At 49.8% G+C, this 23,791-nt stretch overlaps 1 protein-coding gene and 1 long non-coding RNA gene across 11 annotated transcripts in view; one reads left to right on the top strand and one right to left on the bottom strand.

Annotated features, from left to right (window-relative positions):
- tbkbp1 (TBK1 binding protein 1) overlaps positions 1 to 23,503 on the bottom strand; it is a 54,758-nt gene extending 31,255 nt beyond the window's left edge. The window contains exons 1-3 of one of the 6 annotated variants that reach the window (XM_086194539.1): positions 23,077 to 23,503; positions 3,733 to 3,881; positions 1,994 to 2,252 (exon numbers count right to left, since the gene is read on the bottom strand). In XM_086194539.1, the coding sequence (XP_086050665.1) occupies positions 1,994 to 2,236 (243 nt within the window). In that variant the 5' untranslated portion in view covers positions 2,237 to 2,252; positions 3,733 to 3,881; positions 23,077 to 23,503. Of the gene's footprint in view, positions 1 to 1,993; positions 2,253 to 3,732; positions 5,965 to 6,195; positions 7,298 to 22,456; positions 22,940 to 23,076 lie in introns of those variants that run through there. The other 5 variants (XM_086194538.1, XM_086194542.1, XM_086194543.1 and 2 more) reach the window with 5 other exon arrangements.
- LOC147240113 (uncharacterized) lies at positions 1,922 to 18,536 on the top strand. Of its 5 annotated transcripts, none has more exons than XR_015111417.1 (8): positions 1,922 to 2,256; positions 2,372 to 2,485; positions 10,913 to 10,983; positions 14,478 to 14,749; positions 15,461 to 15,565; positions 15,722 to 15,873; positions 15,967 to 16,111; positions 18,405 to 18,536. It is a non-coding gene; the product is annotated as an uncharacterized LOC147240113 (long non-coding RNA). The 5 variants fall into 5 exon arrangements; XR_015111418.1 differs by having other exon boundaries at positions 15,461 to 15,561; XR_015111415.1 differs by lacking the exon at positions 14,478 to 14,749.
- Positions 23,504 to 23,791: the final 288 nt, after the last annotated feature.

Genomic DNA, 23,791 nt, shown 5'->3' on the forward strand with positions numbered 1-23,791 from the left:
TTTTATGTTGTCCATGATTGTATCACCTGACGGAACCTGCAAAAATCAGACCTGTTTCCTCTGAAACTTGCTTTGACCCCATCAGGCCTTGCGTCCTCAGAACCGGGAGGAGCTTCCGGTTTCTTTTGTTGGTTTACGCTCTCATTGATCTCCTTCATGGCCTCACTTCTGATTAGATTCTGGACTCCCTGATGCTGAGGTCTGCCGTCAGGGCCCGAGGCTCTGGTCTGCCGGCCTGAGGAACCACGACTTCAAACCTACTTTACTGGGGGGCTTGTCCTGATCTGACCTGCTTACTTTACTTTTATTTTGTTCAAGTTGATTTACTGTTACAATCAAACTAAAACTTGGACTTTCAAAATAAGATGAAACAGGATGGTCCATACTTTTCCCGGCTGGACAAACACACCATGATTATGCTGTTGGGAAACTCATAATTCAGGCCTGTCTACACTCCCGTCAGCTCCAAACTAGCCTGGCGTTCTTCGTATGTTCTGTCGTTTCCACTGAGAGTTTGACCCAGACAGTAAAGGACAGAGGTCGAGGTCAGCTCACAGACGAGGAGAAACGTTCAACGCTGTGCATTTGTCTGCTTCTCTGTATTTGCCATTAATTTACCGACAGTCTTCTACAGTGATGCCGTGGGCTAACCTGCTGTGTTTGTGACCCTAAATGGTGAACTGGAGCAATGTCTTCACTTTGTAGGAAACATGCTGCCACCTAGTGTTCTGGAAGCAGGTGAACATCCTTGATTGTTAAATTCTTACATTCGAGGTTAACAGTGGCTGTCCAGTTACACACCAGGAACTGATATGTGACCGCTGGTGGCTATTAATCCATTTCTGGTCATCTCTTTGTCCATGTGTGTTTAGACTTTTACGTAGCTGACGACGTCCACCCATCACCACCAAACTAGCAGCTGCTGAGCCGGGATGATGTTAGCTGCTACGAAGCTATTGACGCTGCGATCATTCAGCTGAGGTCATGGATGCTGGATCAGATATTCCAACAGAGAAGAAGTGAACATGAATGTATTTTCTGAGTCAGCCTCACACGCCATCAGGATGGTTACCAGGTTTTAGCTGTGTGGAGCTGCAGAGGTAGCCTGACAACGTCAGACAGCCACAGATATCTACTCCCCTGGGACCCAAGAGCGTCTCTGCTTTTATCTTTGCTTCAGTACAAATGGAAACGCTGAGTTGACGATTCAGTGCTCCAACAACAACATCCAGGTCAAACTCCCGTATCTGTCACAGGGATCTTGGAATTTCAGGATATTAAATGTATATTGGTGATGAATACCAGTTTAACATGAGGAGACGTTGTAGTGGTAGAATCAGACACGTAGCCGGAACTACTTTCCTGACTGGGCGCAGTGATTTGACGCAGCACCTCCAAAGCTCCACTGGAACTTGGGTCAACAGAACCAAAGGTTTGTTGAGGACTAGAAGAGCGACTGCTGCTACTGATCATGAGGAGGAGGAGGAGGGTTCCTGCTGGACCCACCAGCATCCTGGACCTGAGCTAGCTGATGCTAACACTTCCCACCCACTACCAGCCATTGGGCTAAGCTAACTAGCCTGGACCTGAGCTAGCTGGTGCTAACACTTCTCACCCACTACCAGCCATTGGGCTAAGCTAAGTAGCCTGGACCTGAGCTAGCTGATGCTAACATTTCCCCCCTACTACCAGTCACTGTGCTAAGCTAACTAGCCTGGACCTGAGCCAGCTGATGCTAACACTTCCCACCCACTACCAGCCATTGGGCTAAGCTAACTAGCCTGGACCTGAGCGAGCTGATGCTAACACTTCCCACCCACTACAAGCCATTGGGCTAAGCTAACTAGCCTGGACCTGAGCTAGCTGGTGCTAACACTTCTCACCCACTACCAGCCATTGGGCTAAGCTAACTAGCCTGGACCTGAGCCAGCTGATGCTAACACTTCCCACCCACTACGAGCCATTGGGCTAAGCTAACTAGGTGTCTGCTCACCTTGATCTCGTAGATCTTCAGCTTCCTCTTGATGCTAGTGTTCTCTCGCTCCAGGCCCGCCAGCCTCGTCTTGATGTCCTGATAGGCTGTGATGAGGGCAAAGTGAGAGGTGGAGTACACATCATCAGGGGGGAGGGGCGAAGATCGCCACGCCACGCTGCCGCAACCATCCTCCTTCAGACCCCCGGTGTCGCCGCCTCCTCCCAGCAGCCCCAGCTCCCCTCCACCAAACAGAGACTGCATCCCTCAGAGCCTCAACCTGAGTGGGCGCACACACACACACACACACACACACACACATAAAATATTAACCCAACAGATTGTTTCCATTCAATTAAATGTTCCCACCAAAATGTGACTTGCTCATCTTTCTAGCAGGACACGCGCAGCATCCTGGAAGCAACCAGTCAGACCGCCGCCACAGACGTCATCAACTATTCAACAGCTGCGTGGGCGCAGACACACAGGAGGACGGACATTGTGCCATTCCAGGTGAGACGTATAGACCAGACGCAGGGCAGAGTAACAAGCTGAAACAAGTGAGGATGCTGCACACTGACTCCAGATTTTCTACCTTCATTTGCATATCAAATCAGAAATTTGCACCCTTAAAATGTTCTGGGAACATGACAGTAACGTTCTAGTTGTGTTTGGCAGGACAATGCAGAACGTTCAGTGTTTGCTGGAACAAACTATTTTAACTGCAGCATTCAAAGCTGAAGTAGCAATATCCGTTTATCAGACATTAGGCAGTCATTTTTGTTCAGACTGAACGTGAAGCTAACGTTATGCTAACGTTAGCTATCACTGGCTGCTGCCTTGCACTTTTTGGGGTGACACAAAGTGTCAATGGAACAATCTTCATTTGGAGCAAAGATTGAACTTTTATCTGAGCTCATGAACCTTCAGAAAATAACAAGAAAGTTAGTCCCTGGAAAGTTTGTGGATCAGCTGAAGCGTGGAGCTGTCAAATATGTCGGTGTATTGTTTCCAACACAGATTGTGCAACAGCACCAAAGTTCCAAAATATTTCTAAAGCACAGCCCTCCTCCTCCGCACAAGTGTTTTATTTAAAGAATAAAAATACACTGAGATGCACTCAGGGTTTGGTTCTCTTGAGGCCTCAGATGCTTTTACACCACAAATATTTCCATTAAAGGAGCCACCATGAAAAATTTACTAACTTCAATCAATCTGTTTATGACCTCACCCCTGAGGTCATGTGATTTGTGACAGTCGTCTGTCCGTCAGTAGGATTACTCAAAAACCACACGGCTGATTTTCAGCAAATTTCACCAGAGATTGTTTCAAGGAAGAACCGTTGTGTAAGGGTCAGATGAGTCACAGCGCCACCTAGTGGCAGCAGGAAATTACATGTATTTTTCACATTGATGTCCTCGTCCTAGTGGACCAGACCCTCTTGGACGTGGTCAGAACCTCCGTCAGAAACTGGTGACGGGTCACTGTAAAGACTGAGAGGTTTCTTTAGCGAGGAAGCAGCCATGTTGGACATGTGACCATAGAACAGGGAGCTGCAATAACTGGCGTCACATGATCAGATCTTTGACGAGAGTCCTGAAAAGTCTACCAGTTGAAGTTAAGTCACAGAACCTCCTGGTGGTTGATGGAAGGAACATCACATGACCCTGTGTTGCCTTCACCTGATGTAGAACGACATCACTTCCAGGAAGTGTGTGTTCGAAACCTTCAAATACCTTCAGCTGCTGTTAACCACACACCTGGTGACAGACATTCAGAGATGAGCGACCTGGACGTTCCACTAGGAGAACTTATTATTATGTTCCTCTGGCAGCATGGATTCGTCTCATGTGGAGGTGACCACACGAGTTCGTACACAGCAAAGGAGGAACTCGGTGAAGGTCAGCACCTGGAGGTCAGGGACACACGTTTCAGGAGGGTGTCTGATCATCAACCTCCAACCTTAACAACAGCGTTATTATTGTAACCATGGCAATGCTCTCAACCCGTAACACTGAACAGTAACAATGTTCAGACGATCCTGAACCCTCGGCGAGTGTTTCTCTTCCAACCTCTGACCGGAGCTCAACCGCAGCTCTGACTGTTGGTGAGACGTTGTTTCTTGTTTTGGAAGCTGTCCAATGTAATTACTCTTCACGCCAGAGTTGGCGAGCCATCTACATGAGTGTGCGTCCACGGGTGAACCCTTCAGCTTCGTCTCTCCTACACGGCGCCGGATCCTTCAGGTGCAGCAAGATCCAGAGCTGATATGTTAATCAGACTCCGACTGACACGCCAGTCTGGCTCGTGCTCTTGATCCACTTCACTGGACTTTCAGAAAAACATGAGCGCTGACAGCCTGCGCCGCTGGAGCGGCGTGATGAATGAGCTGGCTAGTTAGCTGACCCTGCTACATCACATCCAACCGGCCTGCTCTAATGACTTTGTGCCTCGCCGCCCGTCACCACAGATAAATGGCACCCGTGATGTCACAGCCAGCTTTTTACGAGCACAGAAGTCATGCTGGACGTGGAGAGGCCAACCAGAAGAGTTTGATTGAGGGGCAGCCAGAAAGTTACACAACCAGCCGCTGGATGTGATGGATACTGGAGTGGATGGCGTCCTGACTCCCAGCGTTGCCTCGTGAGTCAGCTATTGCCTACCGAGCTATTTTCATCGGCTCCTCCTCCACGCTGCTATTTTCCTGGTGTTTGAGGAGAGAGAGGGGGGGGGCGATCGAGCCACAGCCGATCTGTGGTTGGTTTACAAGATAATCCAACAGTTCTCCCACACACACACACACACAAACACACGCGCATCTGTGCACATGTGGACGACGGGTATCAAACAGACGGACTGCGTCAGTCACCTGATGCGGTCACTGTTGACAACATGCGGCTGCCGTCACTCTGTAGCTTCCTCCACACTCGGGCTGCACCGCTGATGTAATCCCAATTAGATATTTTTTCAGCAGCCCTACGTCATATGATTGATGACGACAAGCTCTTCCCTCACCGGGAGTGCGGGCGCAGCGCAGCGGTGGAGGGATACGCCAGTTCTGTCTTCCATCGTCTATTCAGCCAAATTCAAACGTCTCTTCATAAACCTGGTTGTCCAAATGACGGCTGGGTTTCCCTCCGTCAGTTCAGAGACTTTTACTGGAGCTATGCTAGCACTTCCCGCCCACCGCCATTCACTGTGCTAAGCTAACTAGCCTGGATCTCAGCCCCCAAGAGAAGACTCTCCATCCTCTCATCTTTCTCTGAGGACGATGGACAAGAGACTTTGACTTTGATGTCTCTGATGACCTGATTTCCATGAAATCCAGTGAAAACGTGACCCACATCTGTGAGTGCTCAGGCGGGAGCAAACGCCAGTTGAGCTCCTCTACATGTGAGCCAGAACTGCGGCTGGATGTTTTATTTCTGCAGCACTGAAGGAAGTAAAACCCCACACTGACAGATTGGTGGTGACCAGGCTTCTGCGGTCCTCATGCTCTCTGCACCTGAAACTGTCCTAATCCAGCCTGGACCGGCCCCTCTGCTGTCCACTCTGTCTCCTGGACCTCGAGGTTGATTTGCTGAGGCCCACAGATACGAGCGCTGATGCTCCACCAGCCGCCTCTCGCCTTCGTTACAGTGATTAGCACAGGAAGTCATTCATCACGGGGCCCTCACAGCGTAGCAGAACCCTCGCAGGAGTTCTCCCTCTCTCTTCATCTGTCTACCCTCCTTTGTTCCCGTTCTGTCCGGCTTCTCCTGAGGTTAAAGCACCGCCGCCAGCTGAGAGGCCCCAAATCCCATCTTCATAGGAACAAGCTCACAAGGTCGGACCTGCCGACTTTGCCCTCCCATCAGGAACCAAATTCATCAGATGAACATAAAGGCTCCCACCAAAGCCTGCGTCGTCGTGTAGCTTCATCAGACGCCAGCTTGAGTCCACTCGTGTGTTCCTTCATTCATCACCCATCATCATTTCTTTATTTTTATCTCCTGGAAAACAAGGAGAAGCAACATGTCGATGTTGAAAAATTCAGTAAATATGAATTATTGGCCATCTGGATTTGCTCTAACTTAGTTCCTTGTTCAGCGTGAAAGATTGTGAAATATTTGATGCAACTTCAAAAAGGAAATTGTAACATTACGAACAGTTGCTGTAGCTTTGATTTAACATGTCGCACAACAGCTGGAGCAGCCAGCGTCTCAGGATACTTGAGTACGTACTGCAGCTCTGACTCACAGATGGTTGTCATCCCCGCCGAGCTGGTAGCGATGGCCCTGAACGTCCCTGCTGACATGTCGATGTCACATGTAACGCCCCCTGTTGGCTGATGCTAAGAAAATTATGCAAGTTTGTTGTGTTGGTTCTGGTCTCCAGTCCAGGTGTTGGTGGATCCCTGATCCTCCGTCTGGATCAAGGAGGCCTGGATTACCAGAGACCTGGAGAGTTGGTGACCAGACGTTCCTGGACAGTGTAGCTGCTGTTAGCATCAGTCTCTGTTAGCTTCAAGCTAAATCTACGTGGCTGGTTCTTCCTGCAGCCTGGAGTCACTAAGAAGTGATGGAGGAGGGAGACCTCTTAGTGAGCTGAGTACTCCTGGTAGTGAGTACTTGGAAGGTGAAGTACACTTTCTGGCTGAAGTACGACTTAAAATATAGTCTTTTTTCCATTAAACTTTACCAATAAGTACACAAACATATTGATTCCAAATCCTTTTGAATATAAAAACTTGAGCAAACGTTTCCTGAGACTTGAGTTATTGGAGAGAAGAACTCTTGATGGGTCTGTGCTGCCTCAGTTCGAGGGAAATCGCTCTGATTTGGCACAAACATCCACCTGGACTGAAGGGTGGTGTCACTGGTTTTTGTGTTCAAGGTGAAAGGTCAAGCTAATGGAGGATGACTAATAACAAGACTTGAGAATTCTCACAACTTCTACACCAAAACTCCAACGATGTCTTACAGCATGAAGTGATGACATTTTACATCCTTGGCAACGGTCAAAGGTCAACCTCAGTGTGACATCATAATAGTCAGAGGAACTTTTCTGACCTTATTCAGTGTCACGCCTCGGTGCGGAACCAGACATGTTTCTTGTACACGCAGGTTTACTGGACTCTGGATTTCTAGTTTTTGATTCTGGACCAACATGAAAGTGGACCGACGCTGGTGGGTCGGGTGCAACCGCGGGATGTCTCTGCTCTGATTCTGAGGGACATAAACGCCTTCGCCTGGTTCTTCCGTGAACACGTGACAGCAGGGGGAATCTCGCCAGCTGGGTCGAGGCACCAGGATCAAAGAGGAAACTGGGAGAGTGGGATTTGGATTTGGTAGAAGAGACGCCCCCCCCCCCCCGCTCCAGTTTCTCATTTTCCTGTCCTACCTTATCTCTCCCTCTCTCTCTCCCTCCCCTCATCACTGTTAAACTGCCCAGCTCTTTTCCCGCCCTCCCATGATCCCCTCTGGCTGGACGTTTGACACCTCCAACCCAGACTGAGTGTGTGTCCAGGACCGAGAGGCAGAACGCTCCCACGGCGTCCAGCCTCACTGGACTGCTTCTGTAGCGTGAACGAGGCCAGAGCTCGAAGCATCGTGCTGAGATATCATTAGCATGCTAGCAGGTGGGATTGCATGTCTGTGTTTTGGCTTGTGCTGCTATCTTAGTGAGGACCATGTTGGTTTTTAAACCACTGCTGTGAGGACATTGGAGCTGGTCTTTACTTTCAGGCGGTTTAGCTGGGTCAGGTTGGTTGTGTTGGCACTCCTGGTGCACTTCACACCTGTGAACACAGCTACACTCTCCAGGTACACCAAAACAACTGGGCCGACGCCGGTTTGGGAGGCGGTCTCAGTCCAGTACAAAAACTACCAAGAGAAATGAAGATATACAGGAACAGCTCAGCTGACAGCACGTTAGCATCACTGTGAACAGCTAGCCGTTATCGTTAGCATCACTGCCTTACAGGACCCGCTATGCTAGCAGGATCGATAAGATCGGACCACCAAGTCCTGCTTCGAGAAATAATCCACACTTTGCCAAAGATAAAGATCTGAATCACTTTCAGCTGTAAGGCAAATATCTGGACCGAGAAGACATGAACTGAGACAGATCCTGATGTTGCACACAGATGTTTTTAGACATCGAAGCGAAGTAAAATCTGGTCAACTGGACGTAAGTTTATCTTGAAGACGTTTCACCTCTCATCCGAGAGGCTTCTTCAGTTCTAGTGAAGAGTGTGGAAACTCCAGCTTATAAACCTATGTGGGAGTGGTCAGTGCTATGGTGGTGGAAACGACCCTCCCGAGACTCACCTGGCCTCCCCAAACGACAGTCGTTGTGCGGTGTCAGGGAGTTTCAGGGGTGGTCGTTAGGGAGTTTCACCGACCACTCAGATGCTAATGGGCTGTGCTGGCAGCAGCCGTTCCACATGGGTCTTTCAGCTGAGCTCTTTGGGGAAGCTTTGAAAGGACTTGGTTGTAAATAGGAGAAAGGAAATGTCGCAGTCCACCTCCTCTGTTCAAAGATGGTTTCTCTATCCTGACGTGGATGGCTTCTTTAACTCCTCTTTCAAACCATCTGTCCTCTCTGTCCAGGATTTGGACATGGTCGTCCTGGAAGGAGTGGCTTTCCTCCTTGAGGTGGAGGAAAACCGCTGAGTCCTGTCCTCCAGAGTTGGCTCTTCTATGTTGGGCCATGCGCTTGTTGAGGGGCTGTTTGGTTTCCCCTATGTAGAGATCCGTGCAGGCCTCACTGCATCTGACAGCGTATACCAGATTGCTTTTCTGGCTGTGAGGGGTGGGATCTTTGGGGTGAACCAGTCTTTGTCTCAGAGTGTTGTCTGGTTTAAAAGACACAGGGATGCGGTGCTTGTTATAGATTCTCCTTAATTTCTCAGAAACCCCTGCCACATAGGGGATCGCTATGTTTTTTCTCCTGCCTTCTTCATCTTCCCTCCTCCTGGAGCTCTCCTCCTTTCTGGACCTGGAAGAGGATTTTACAAAGGTCCAGTCTGGGAAGCCACAAGTTTTAAGTGCTCTTTTCAGATGCTGCTGTTCTTTTTTCCGGCCTTGGACGCTGGTGGGGATGGTCTCCGCTCGGTGTTGCAGCGTCCTGATGACACCTAACTTGTGCTCCAGAGGATGGTGAGAGTCAAAAAGCAAGTATTGGTCAGTGTGGGTGGGTTTCCTGTACACATCCACCCTCAGGCTCCTGTCCTCTTGAACGTAGACGTCGCAGTCCAAAAAGGGCAGATGGTTGTCTTTCACATCCTCTCTGGTGAACTTGATGTTGACGTCTACCGAGTTGATGTGTGCTGTAAACGGTTGTACCTCCTGAACCTTGATCTTCACCCAGGTGTCATCAACGTATCGGAACCAGTGGGTGGGGGAGGGTCCACTGAAGGAAGTCAGGGCCCTCTGTTCCACCTCTTCCATGTATAGGTTGGCCACGATAGGAGATACGGGAGAACCCATGGCACAGCCGTGTTATGTTTTTAGACAGTTTTGGCGTCAGTTAGCCGTCAGTCTCCATTAGCATCAAGCTAAAGATACGTGGCTGGCTCTTTCTGCACTGTGTTCCGGAACATCTTTGGGTGAAGCAACGCTTCCTTAAAAAAATGAATTTGTGGAAAAGCAAGAGAGAGAAGAGATCTTCAGCAGGTACGACTTCAACAGCAAATATTAAAGGGAGGTTTTGTTCACATCCTGGATCACCACATTAATTGTTTAAAGAATGTTGAGTCCCAGGCTTAATCAATTCAACCAAATTACAATAAACAATATTAGATGAAATGAGACTTTAATGTACTTCATTACAGAAAAAAAAAAACCAATAAAATAGGAGTACGACACAAAGTTCCTCTGATTTGGTTTTCATCCCATTGTTAATGTGTCCTCAGAGGTTTTAGTGCTGGAGGGCTGAGTGTTCCACTCCGTTAATAAAGTTCGTTACCTGGAAGACATCCGAGATAGAAGCTCTCACATAGAGAGCGACCCACAACACGTGCCACTACACTACACACACACACACACACACATACACACACACACACACACACTGTCAGTAGTGGAGAAAAACACCACTTCTAACAAATGCTGTGCTGTGCTTCACCATACTGCGCCATGATTCATCACTCGGGAATCAGTTTGTGTAGGCAGAGTGTGTGTGTGTGTGTGTGTGTGTGTGTGTGTGTGTGTGTGTGTGTCTGTGAGAGAGGGAGTGTGAGTGCGGGAGTCGTGGCAGGATGGAGACAGCGAGCTGTGTTGCTGTATTTCTTCTGTCGGCTTCATCGCTCTGCGTCCCTCGCCTCTTCACCCCCCAGCGTTGGAGCAAACTGTCACCCCCCCATTCTTTGCTCTTTCCTCCTTTCACCGTTCATCACTGAATGGAAGGAAAATAACTGGGATTTGAATGAGAACTTTCTCCGCTGAAGACTTTCATCTCTCCATCACTGTCACCATCGATCAAACTCCCCCACGCTGTGACATCACTGTGGACTCAACCGAGACGCCGACCATGACAAAACGATGAACTTGTTGTTTTGGGTGTCATTAACCACCTGTGAACACTTCAGGAGTGTAAAAGAGCCGCACGATGAAGTTACTGATCCACATCCAAGTTAGCAGAGGGCTAACAGGAAGTAGCAGGCCAGGGTAAGCCCGCCTGGCCATAGAGCGTGCTCAGTGTGCATCCCCAACAGGGACGTTCTGAAGGTAAAATCTTGTTTGTAAAGTAGAGTCGATCACTATAGAATATTCTGATCAATTTCAGTTAACGAGTTCACTCGCGATAACAAAATGGCAGTGTAGCTATTTAGAGCACCTAGTTAACGACTGACTCCGCCCCCTGGATAGTGACACAGCCCCAAACAAACCACGCTCCTCCTCATGTAAAGGTTTTGTGGAACTCAGAGAAAAACAATAACTGGAAATGTACTTTCAGAACCGAAGCTGTTGACCAGCGCGTCTCCACGGAAACTTGTGGACCCAAGCCAAGCCTCCGTCAGCGCGCCGGTGAGTTGATGATGGCTGCGTTTCCATGTTTGGGTGAATTTTCACTTTCATGGCCTCCATGGGTGGGGGTGGGGTTGGGGGCGCTTGACTGTGAGTGACATTTATATGGAAGTATGAGGTATGAGAGATGCACGCCATCATAAACATGTAGCGTGTGGATGCAGAACACACATACGTGCTGCGGTGACTCATGATTATCGGTGAGGTTCTCAGTGAAACCAAACCTTCAATTAGCTGTGAACACCCACAAGGAAGGAGCGACTTCTTTGGCTCCATGCCAGGAGCTCAGGTGATACTCACTGTTACTCACCAGACCATCAGGACAGGACCCGATGGATCAGCGCGGCATAAAAGACTCAAAAACAACTCCAGCAAAGACACCAGGTAAACACAATGCACTCAGATAAGCCAGTCCTTAGTGCCTATGAGCATCGACCAGACAGAAGACACTGACAGAGGAATGAAGTGGTGCGGCTGCCCTGCTAAGGTCAGAGGTCAGAAATCAGCTGGACGACTAGGAATGACGCTGGTTTACAGTCAGGCTGAATCAGACGTGTTGTATTCGTCTGATTTAGCTCCAGTCAAACTGTCTGTGGAACAGCGAGCCAACGACTCGATGGAGTAGACGCTGATCTTCCCGCGCCACACGCCTGAGAGGTCGTGAGCAGATGTTATGGGTCAATCAATGTCAACGGAAGAAGCAGTGCTGCTGACGGCTGGAGCTTTGTGATGCAGCCCACGGTGGAACAGCTTTACTGGCATGTACGGATGTTCTAACTCACAGCAGCGAACAGTGAGCTTCTGGTTCTGTGGTTCCTTGTCCAGCTGCTCTGTTACCAACCAGGGAGGATCAGATGGCGAGTAATGCATAATAGTACGGCGTGCTCTGAGCAAACAGCCTTGGTGTGGAGAGCAGCATCAGGCAGAGCCCATCTCTCTCTCTCACTCTCACACACACACACACACACACTTCTGTGGTCTTCCGCCTCACGCTTGCTTCATACATTAACGCGAGCTGGAGACCCTGACAGCTGGAGCTGCTCTGAGCTCTCAGCGCTCACGTTTGTCTTGTTCCCTGGTGTCTGAAGGTTTCTGTGCTTCCCGGAACATCACATCCTCCTCCGACGAGTCTGTTCTGCTGTCATGCGCCGACTGGAAGTCGGACTGATAGACGCTCAGGCTTGACAGCACACACAAACACACTACGTCGCTTTGGACAAAGCGTCTGCTAAATGAAATTGTAGAATTGTAGAACTACAGAATAAATATGCTGCTTTGCGATGAATGATTACGTAAACCCAGAATGTTGCAACATTACATCAGAGACAAAAACCTCATCAAAATTACGTCCAATTCAAATTAACAGCTCTCAAGTGGAAGTGTGTACACACATCGGATCATGGGAAACGCACAACGTTCCCTCAAAGGTTTCACTAGCTGGTGACACGAGAGTTCAGATCTGAACTGATTTTAACAACGTGGGACGGACAGAACAGCTCCGATTATCTGAACCAATTTTTAACATTTAAGAATGCACACACAACTTAATGAAGCCACACAACTCGCCACTCCTGGCGTTTATCCTGTAGTTTAGGGACAGCATAGGAAGGCTGGCCGCTCTTTGCCTCTGCATTTCCTGTTTCCTGCCAAGAACACGGATGGGAGCATCGTGTGGCAATAGAAAGTAGCTTTGAGATGTGACAGTAAACTGAGAGAAGCAAGGACTGAAAAATCGTCTCGGCTGGGAGCTCCTGGAGACGTTGACTGATTAAATCTGAAGTTGTGGTCACAACCATACGAAGCCAGACTCCTGACACACACCAGTTTGACTTTAAGAAATCCCCTTAAGAGGTTTTTTTGTTTGTTTTTTTGCTCCAGCTGGGTCAGCTAGTCGGACCACTGACATTAGCAGCTAACCGAGCAAATGGTCTAACAGCAGCGAACATCAACATGCACTGACTGTCTGAAAACTCTATAACCACCTTTTGTAACGTGTCAGTTTGAGGCGGGGAATCATGTCACCGTTTTCATAGCTGAGTCAGCTCGTAGAAGCACTACGTTAGCTGCTGCTAGTCACGCTAACGGTCTAATAGGGGCTAATAACAACAAGCAAAGCTATCGTAGCATCTGGAAACTCTATGAAGCACCTTTGAACAAGACTCCTGTTGTCAAACGGCCCTCAAATTGGGTGCAGAGGTTTTATTCGGTCCTGGTACGGTTGGTCACAAGAATGCTGCCAGTCCAGTGCAGCTAGCAGCTGTTAGCTCTCACTTAAATAATAAGCGGCTGATTTCATTATTCAGAGGCATACAGACGTAGGAGACAAATATTTAAGGGTATGATGCGACGCGCTGATGACGCATGAGTGAGTGCAGAGATGTGATAATGATATGCGTGAGGAGAGAGCGCTCTGGCCCAGATCAGAAAGAATACATGATCAAAATGAGCAGTGGATTGTGGGAGCACTTGTTTGTGACATCATCGACACAGTGCATGGACCTCTTGTTGTGAGGTGCACGTGTGTGTCCTCTGAGTGCACGTGTGCCTTTGTGTCAAGGTGCTGGCACATTATTTTAATGAAAATGGCCGTCCTTGGCAAGGACACACTCAGGTGGCGAAGGCCTCTCCTCTCTCACCACCCTGTGATGCTCATCTTGTCAGAGCAGCTGGAGTGCTGAGGATGAGGAGGTGTGTGTGTGTGTGTGGGTGTGTGGGTGTGTGGGTGTGTGGAGGTTTGAGGCGATCAAATGCAGCAAAGGGCTGGGAGAAGGAGGAAGGGGTGGAGGAAATCTAGCAGAGGAACTCTATTGAAGGAGGAGGGGACGATACTGGGAAGGAGGAAGGAGTAAACCTGGACGCAACATCGGCACGGCGGTGAGCTTGTTTAGACAAACGAGCATAAACGGAGAGCAAACACAAATCAGAGCCCTGAGTAGGGAGGAGCCGGGTACCTGGTGAAGCGAGTATCGAGATGGGCGCTGCAGTTGTGACGAGGCCTAGTAACTAACGAGTAACAACCTCGCTATCTGTGCTCAAGTGTGTTTGCGAGGAGGGAAACTTCTCATTGGATACCTGTGTCTCACATCATTCGCTGATAGGCAGCCAGCCTGTCAGTCACACACAGAGTCCCTCCCCCACCCGCTGCGGCTGCTTCCGGCATCGCGCAGGTAGCCGCGTTTCTGGAGTGTGAAGGATCAACTCCTCTGATTGATGTCATAGTTACATTTCCAGGGCGGGAAACATCAGACTGTATGTCGGTTGTAGCGTCAGCCTGACGCAACACTACATATCGACACGCAGCAGGAAGTGATGCGCACTGGTTCCTGCACACTGGTTCCTCCTGAACGTTAGAGGAGATTCTCATACATGCCTTTGTTAATCAAGCCTGATCAATGAAACTGTGTTATCCTCCATAGGAAATCTATTCCTCTCTCTCTCTCTCTCTCTCTCTCTCACTCACACACACTCACACACTATGGCGGTGGTTAATGAAGGATGTAGGCATGCATCAGCAGTCACCACACACTTTGATTACCAAGAACAGACGCATGAAGCTGCCAGCTGAGGGACAAAGGAAGACAGAGACATGTATTATATCCAAGTGACCTGAGGGAGCGGGGGACAGGCAACAGTTGCGGAGGATAAAGCAAACGACGACAGCAGATTACAGCACAGATGACAGCACCAACAAAGACAGAGGCAAAGGAGGGAAGAAAAGAAGAGATGAATGGAGGCGACAGAGGCGCAGCTCTCTGTAGAGGAAAAGGTAGAAGATCAGATTATTAGCTACAACAACAGACTAGTTAGAGCTTAGAACCCGTAGGTTCTAGTTCACGTGTCTCCGCGCGCAAACATCGACCTGAACACAGCGTTAACCCGAGAACTCGCAGCGGCGTCTTTGGTCTAAATGAGGCCTGCACACACGTGACTCCTCCATCTTTTATCATCTGGTGAGAAACAGGAGACAAGTTGAAGGTCTTTGACTGCAGCATGGAGCACATTAGAGGACAGGGACTCTCACTGTGGGTCTGTTAGACACTCATTATGGACTCGGGACTCTTTCTTTTACACGCCATCTTCAAACCTTAGCGGCACTCACAGCGCCTCACAGTGTAAAAGTATTTTTTCCACACCTAAAGGTATAGAATATCCTCATAGAACACTTCAAAGACAGAGGTAGCCTGTTAGCTCGCTTGTAGCCTCTTAGCTCATTTTTACAGTTGACATTTTTTGCAGTATACTAACAAACGTCAGACCAAAAACCAGCTGAAGGAGGGGCATCGCAAACTCGTCAGACATGGTGGGCAATGAGTGTATGAGGGGCGTTACAGTGCAACCAGCGGCCGGTGTTCAGTTGTTGTTTCTACCACAACAAGAGGGCTCTAATTGTCTCTCTATCGGCTAGTTTCCATGGTGATAGCATGTCTCTAATATTATGTACTGTAGCACCGATGCTTCCACACAACTCTCATTACAGACAATGGCAGTAACACATCCTGAGGCTCAGCTGCACCAGCAGAGACAGCAGAAACAAGCTTCTGATGGGTTGAACACGCCTGAATCGCGGCTCTGCAAATCGTCAGTGAGGAAAAACTCAACAACACACTCACGGTGACACTCATGAGCGCCGTTTGTTCATGAGGACATCGTTGCTGTGTAGAACAACACCGACGTGATCTGAGACGAGTCTGTTCTCTAACAGTTGATTCCAGAGAGGCGTCTGTCTTCTTCATTGCAGCTAATAACAGCAGAGCAGGCATAACTGAGGAAGGAACCATTTTCTGAAACGTCAACAAGAAGATGTTCTCCGACTAAACACTGCCGGGGCATTCTCAGAGTCGAGCTGGTATTTTTAGACGCCCCACAGGGACTCGAGGCAGTGACAAGCAAGTAGGTAACCTGGTTTTATTGAGACACAAAAAGAACATGTGAATCCCCAGTGAGCTTGAACGCCTCACGCCCAAACTCTCCCTCTCTCACCAGGAGACGTTCACGCTTCGCTATTCATCAAGAACCATCAATCACTGCCAATAACGGATCAGTTCTTAGTGTCATAAAAGGCCAACATGTCTGCAGCAGTGACCTACGTGAAGCCCAGAGTGAACAAAGAACTGTGAAAAGTGACAAGGTGACATAAAATAACTTAATATACGTCAGCATTATACATTACATTAGCATACATAAAAAAACAACATGAGACACGCCCACATTGGACTGGTGAGACTGTTCTTTTACTGCTTCGGTTCGTTCTCCACTCTATTATTGCCTGTCCTTGAGTGACTCCATCTTTGAATGAGGAACATTGAATCAATGTTCTAGAACCTGTGTCCCAACTTTAGCAGATTAACTCTTTACAAACAAAACCCCAGCAAGACAGAGAAACACTTTTGTTTCTTCAAATCTGAACGTCTCCTCGACCTTTTCAATCCACCGCTCAGTGGAAGCCAGTCTTCAGTGACCCTTGATGAAGTGAGACCACGGCGGGCCGAGCGTCACTGGACATTTTTTTATCAGGAGATATTTACTGGTCGACGTTCTTTTCAGCTCTCTGTTGCCACGTGTCGCACGTCAAAACTCCACTGTTAGGGTTGACAAAGCATGGAGGTTGGAGTTCTCACTGAACGCTCCACACTGTTAGCCACATGCTACAAAGGCTTTCTTCTTTGTGTTCTGAAGGTTTCCTGGCAGAGCCCTTCAGGACAAACTGCTCCCGTGTGCTTGAGTGGGCATGGAGAGCGAGCGGTCACATTTCACTGCAGTTACATCACATTCCTTCAGCCTCCTCAGCAACCAGGTGTCCTCAGACAACAAAAGCAACACCGGCGTGACCCTGTTATGTCATCGTCTCCTTGTCACACGGTGTTCAAGGTTCAGCGCCAACGAAAACCTCATTTTAACATCTGAAGAACATCTGCAAAGCAACGCTTGCTTTTCTTACTCAGTGGATGATGGGATCAATCAGCCTCTGCTGCTTCGCCGCTCACTCAGAACAAAAGGAGGGAACACATCCTTTTTTCAAGTTTGCGTATTGATTTTTTCCATTAATTTCTCAGCTTCTCAGACGCGTGGCGGCCTCCTGCTCCTCCTCCTCATGAGCCTCCTGGGATCTGAGGGTTCTTTCATTTCAGCTCCTCAACATTTGACAACACTGCTTCCAACCTCTCACAGGACCTGAGAATATTAACATTTCCGAAATAAAAGCCCATCTGTCCTGTCTGGCTTTTACGTTGTGTGCTGTTTTATGCTTCCACAGTTTTATTTTATATTCTATTTTACTGTTGGTCGTTATATTCTAATTATTCTAATATATTCTAATATATTTGAATATTTTAATTTACTCCTTCACTGATACTCTTTACTGTTTGGTGATATTTAAGAGTTGTATATTTTTCTCTTGGGGGCATTAAGGTAAGTGACCACACATTTAAATCACATTGATGGCGGTTTGGCTGCTTCACTCTGGCGCTCTCGTTACTTTGGCACACGAAGCTCTCTGGACTGAAACCTGATTAGTTGGAGAGTCGTCTCTTTGATGATGAAACCAGCCGGACCGGCCGGTGGGAGGTGGGAGTTTGTTGTTTCTGCAGCACTAAAGCAGAATTTGGAGAGAGGCGAGGTTTTTCTTCTCTGACAAAGTGAATCATCTGAAGCCAAAGCTGTGATGGAGGAGCAGAGCGCCGCCCAACCTTCTCTCAGGAGCAGCAGAAGAGAGAACCTGGGTGGTCTCGGCTTGGCCCGCAGATATTAGGCTCCCGTTATGTAACAGCAGAACAAAGGCAGCTGAGGAGGAGTGCACCGGGACGGATTTGACAACGTTCTCAAGGTTACAGGCGCTTTTATTCTGAGCAGTTTATATAAGTACGTTGGTTTTTCTTGTGAAACGTCACCAAGCTTTAGGGACCGTTCGCTGCACGTGATTCTAAATGATATGTGGTGATCATGACGCTGGCTCCGCCCATCATCACGCTGGGTTGAAGCGCTGTGAGCTACGCCCCGGAGGCCGACGTGTCACCGGGGTAAACTGATCTGACCGATGTTTGCCGTTCATCCTCACAACTTTCCAGAGAAGAAACTCAACAGACAGCTTCGGCGCGCAGGCTGCTGCTAGCTAGCTAGCGACAAGCCCCCCCAATGACCTCCAAACCGCCATCTGAATATGTGAGCGCCAGTCAAAATGACCTCACCTTCCAATGTCCTCACATTGCTGGTTAGGAACGTGGCCCTGACTTCGTAGAAAGTAGACCCCCCCCCCCCCCCCCACCGTTAACCAGACGTTTCACACTGTCCTCCATCCTCCCGTCTCTCCTCATCTCCCCTCATATTGTGTGTGTGTGTGTGTGTGTGTGTGTGTGTGTGTGTGTGTGTGTTGGTGTGCAGGTTTTTAACCACTTGTGTTCATGTGTCATCTGTCCTTTTTCCAGGTCTCCATGGTGACAGCAGGTTGTGCTGCTCAGGTCTCAACCCCGCTGAGGTTCTGCTGATTCTGTTCATGTGTGGTTCTCCCTCATCTCGTCCTCCTGTCTCCTGCCAGAGCAGAGAGTTCCCTTCTCCAGGTTTCCCGGGGGGAGTTTTATAGGTGCTACACCAGAAACACTGACCGTTCAAACCTTCTGTGTTTTGATGTCAAACTGAAACGGAGCGCTGAGGCACGTCAGTCAAATCTGAAGATGGATGTTCATTTCCTTCCACTTTTGTTGTCATCCATAAAAATGACCAAAACCGTGACGCTCACTCACAAGCAGCCATTTGACTTGAAGTTCACCTCAGTTGAACGGAAATGACAGAAATACACAGCATCAACTGAAGCTCAGTGAATGGCAGCAGCATCAAAGAGAGCGAGAGTGTGTGCAGGTGTGTGTTGTTTGTGTGTGGGTGTGTGCGTCGACCTTGTTAGCTCCTGGAGGTAATGGAGGCGGATCCTTTGAGGTTTCCTGAAATAATCAGAGCTTTGATTCGTCTCACTCTCGTCCTGCAGGTGGAACTCATCACGCTGGAGTTTGAACCCTGAAACTGAAACCTGGCTGGATGCGTCGTCCAGACTCGGAGGGGGTGGAGCCTATCAGGAGGCTATCACGGGCCGCTGTTGCCAGGGTAAAAAGGGAACAGATTCATGGAACTTAACATCTGATCAAGCGTGAGTGCGAGTCTCTGTCGTCGTTCTCATGTCACCGAGCCGAGGACCCGTGGCGGTTATTTGGGTTTCAGCTCTGATGGTTCTTAACGCTGAGTCACCAGGCACGACTGACGAGCCGCGATCTTGATCGATGGTCATTAACGATACATTCAAACGTAAAAGTTGTCAGACACAAACACCTGGGATGCGCAGAGAGACCTGAATGCAGCGTCGGGGGCGGGGCCTGGAGGTTGCTCAGTGGTGCTACGAGACATTGTTTGTTTGTCCTGTTTTCGATGTTCTGCCTTTTTCCACCTCAATGATTCATCATCCGCCTCGTCTGTCTTGGCCGTCCTCCACATGCAGCAAGCGGCGCTTTGACCAGTGACATCATCAATTATTGCAACTCAGGTTCTGAAAAGCCAGACGGTCACTCATGTCTGTGACATGTCAATCACAAGTTAGCCACACCCCTAAACACCCTTGTTCATGGTCTGGTTTCGTCCAGATGGGAGCATAATTGACTGAGCTCTTGAAGCTGCTGATCGATTTCCATCAATAAAAGTTCATTAATCAAGAGGGAATTGTTTCTCTGAAGATTCTCCCCGACCTCAGTCGCCCCCTGCTGGCAAAGCAGAGTTCAATCGTTCTGCTTGAGCTTCACACGTCAGACGATCAGACGGGGACGTTCTGTCCATCCAGTCAATTACTGCAAGCTCGTTCTTCCTCCTGAGGCAGGGACGCAGCAGTGCATCATTCCTGTGACCTCTTGTGACCCCTTAAATCTGACCATGAATATTCCATCAGCCGGCCGCTCCTCTCTCTCCCCGTCGCCTCTCTCTATCTCTCTCCCCCTCGCCTCTCTCTCTATCTCTCTCTCCCCGTCCCCTCTCTCTCTCTCCCCCTCGCCTCTCTCTCTCTCTCTCCCCCTCGCCCCTCTCTCTCTCCCCCTCGCCTCTCTCTCTCTCCCCCTCGCCTCTCTCTCTCTCTCTCCCCCTCGCCCCTCTCTCTCTCCCCCTCACCTCTCTCTCTCCCCCTCGCCTCTCTCTCTCTCTCTATCTCTCTCCCTCGCCTCTCTCTCTCTCTCTCCCCCTCGCCTCTCTCTATCTCTCTCTCCCTCGCCTCTCTCTATCTCTCCCCCTCGCCTCTCTCTATCTCTCTCCCCCTCGCCTCTCTCTCTCTCCCCCTCGCCTCTCTCTATCTCTCTCTCCCTCGCCTCTCTCTATCTCTCTCCCCCTCGCCTCTTTCTATCTCTCCCCCTCGCCTCTCTCTATCTCTCTCTCCCTCGCCTCTCTCCCTCGCCTCTCTCTCTCTCCCCCTCACCTCTCTCTCTCTCTCTCTCTCTCCAGTCGGTCTGCGAGGACGTTACATAAACGTCCATCACACTGTAAATACATGAACATCATGACAGAGAAGTGTGAAGTCAGACCCCGGCAGCAAACACTGACCAGATCACATCAGTTATTTCCAGTAGAGACGTCTGTGTGTCTCTGAGTGTCTCTATGTGTCTCTGACTGTCTCCGTGTGTCTCTGAGTGTCTCCTTGTGTCTCTGAGTGTCTCCATGTGTCTCTGTGTGTCTCTTGAGTGTCTCTGTGTGTCTCTTGAGTATCTCTGAGTGTCTCTGACTGTCTCCGTGTGTCTCTGAGTGTCTCCTTGTGTCTCTGAGTGTCTCCATGTGTCTCTGTGTGTCTCTTGAGTGTCTCTGTGTGTCTCTTGAGTATCTCTGAGTGTCTCTGACTGTCTCTGAGTGTCTCCTTGTGTCTCTGAGTTTCTCCGTGTGTCTCTGACTGTCTCTGTGTGTCTCTTGAGTGTCTCTGTGTGTCTCTTGAGTATCTCTGAGTGTCTCTGAGTGTCTCAGTGCGTCAGGGGACAGGCCAGCTAAGTCTCTCTGACTCTATTTCCTCACGTCCATTTCCGTCCACTCAGCAATGAATAAAGAATAAAGATGAAGGCGGCAGATCTGGTCTGATCCACAGAACCTTCATATCAGGACCAGGGACATGAGGACTCAGATGCAGGTTAGGCATCGACGTCACTCCTGCACTGCAACATCCCTCCTGGTACGTCCAAGTTTTGGTGCCCCAGGTACCAGAGGTCTCTCAAAGTTCTGCCTCGGCCCCTCTGACTAGCTGGCTGTTCCTGATTCCACGCTGATCCGAACAGACGATCTTCCAGGAATAAGTTTATCGTTCCTGGGTGGATCGGGATCGCCACTCTGTGGACAGCGATGAAATATGGACACCTGACCCGGAAGCAACTGGATGTAGCATACGTTAGCTTGTAGCTGCAGCCAGCACTTTGAGTCCAACAAGAAACTTTCTTAGCTGCTCACCTCTGTGCTAAACACCGCCGCTACGCCCCTCGCTGGACGGGCCTCCAGCGAGGGGCGTTGGTACATCGGCCCACGACAAGCGACAAGATCAGCGGCAGGACATGGATGGTCAAATGGATCAGGAAGCGAAAGTGAGTTCAACCTGCAGACCCTCGCGGAGGCCAACGCCGAGGCGCTGACAGCAGCGAGGCTACGTACCGGGCCAGGCTAGAGCTCAGAGCTGAGACCAGAGGGGTGCTAGGGACGTCCCTGCTAACACATGAAGAACCAGACACGTTCACCACTATTAGTCCACATGGTTCTTGTTTCGCCCTGAAGAACCACAAGAACAGGCAGCAGTTCACCTCGGAACCTTCCTGCCTCACCTCCTGCTCTAAGTTCCTCAGTAGAACCTCACAATGGAAGAAACAGACAACTGAGTGTTAAAGGAGTGGAGGTCGCTGAGCAGACGCCCCGCCGGCTCTCTGCACATCAGCAGCACGGTTCAGCACCAACCTCCAGACATCACATCCACCATTTTGTTTTGAAGTGGGTTCTCAGATTATCAGCTGTTTTTGTCTCAGTAGAGCATTCACAGCATTCAGAGCCTCTTCTGTGCCGCGGGGCCCTGAGGCGGCCGGGCTGGACCTCTGCTGTCTGTGTCCACAAAAACGTTCCTTTGTGTTTTGTTCTCCAATTTTTCAAAGTGAAATTTATGGAGCCTCGGTGAGAACAAACCACAGACTTTGATGACACGAGAAATCATTCTTTCCCTTAATTTAATTAATTCATGGCCACAAGATACATTTTGTTCTCTAACTTTCTTTATTTTGAGGCAACTTAATCTAATTTGCTCCAATTCATCAAAACACGAGACCGGATTATCTTCTGATACTGGAGGAGCAGAACTGCTGGGAAAATACCTGGCTGACAGAGTAAAAGTACTGACTAAATACTCAGAAATATCCCAGACAACAGGCCACCTTCAGCGGCCAAAGGGCACAACTTGTTCCCACAAGTTAAGGAGAGCATGGAAACACGTGATTACCTCGTTATCTCCTGAGCAACTGCAAGTAGAAGTTAGGTTCTGTTACCACAACTTGATCCACTTGGTTTTATGATGAGTTACTACAAAGAGTCCTGCACATTGTATACTTGAGGGCTGCAGTTCGGTGTATTATTACTCTCAGAGTACTTTGTTCCCATCGCGGCTCCATAGTAACGACTCAGGGCTCGAGGCAGCGGAGTTGTAGCTCTGCTCCGGTGGAACTCACTCGGATCCTGATCCGTGGTGACCAGACCAGGCCAGGGAACCACTGCCGACAGATGCGGGCCACTTCTGCTGACCCTCACCCGTCAACCTCCGCCCCAGCGGGAGCAGCCTGCGGCCGAAGGAGCGCCGCTGCCTGGCTGCTGCTGCTGCTTCTGCTGCTACACTGATGGTCCGGATGCCGGTGCTGATGCTGGCACCTGTACCGGTACCGGTGCTGGTACCTGTACCGGTACCGATGCTGGTACTGGTGCGAGCTACACGCGTCCGAGCATCAGCTGCGACTCCACCAGCTGAAGGCGGCGGAGGAGGACCGCGGTGCTGAGGCAGCGGCTGTGACGCGCTTCTATCCGCGCACATCGACCGCCTATGACGGCTGGACAAAGAGGTGAACTCACGGTGCTCGCTCCAGAGACGCCATGGCCGGGACAAGCGTGCAGAAGCGCCCTGGTTCACCTGTGTAATGTCCGCTGACAGCGCTGCAAGTGTCCCGGTGTTCCTCCCGGTGTTCCTCCCGGTGTTCTTCCGCCAGGGACCGCCAACCTCCCGGTGCTACTAAGCAGGACTGAGCATCTCACCGCGGAGCTCCGCCGCTTGTGTGGGATGATGATGACGATGTCGCGGGAATTGGAGCGTCACTCTCTCCACTTAACGAGAACATCTCTGTCTCCAGTCTGAGTCACCGGGAGCGCGAGCGGGTCGGAGCCCGGTTCCGAGTCCCTCAGCAGCACGGAGGACCGTCGCCTGGCTCCGGGGTCCCTGTAGCACTCTATACCCCCTCTCTAGAACCGACAGACACTTGTACAGTGGCGATCAGAGGAGCCCGAGATTAGGCAGATGTTCGTGACGTCACACAACTCCTGGCCATTCAAACAGCGGGCACTGCGATAGGTAAATGGGCGGGGCTTGCGGTACTAACGAGCAGAGACCTGGTCTCGATCCACACTTGCGACTCGAGACTTGACTCATGTCGCACATCAGCGCTTTCACACCAGAGGAACTTGTTCGTAGTTCCTGGAACCGTGGGAGAACCAACCAACTCCTCTCCCCGTTCGAACCATTCTGGAACAAGAACCGGTGGCCATATTGGTTCTCGAACCCCTATGAGGTACC

This window comes from Aulostomus chinensis, chromosome 23 (assembly GCF_037954235.1).
Source record: "Aulostomus chinensis isolate RoL2024-O1b breed Wild chromosome 23, RoL_Achi_v1.0, whole genome shotgun sequence".
NCBI lineage: Eukaryota > Metazoa > Chordata > Actinopteri > Syngnathiformes > Aulostomidae > Aulostomus > Aulostomus chinensis.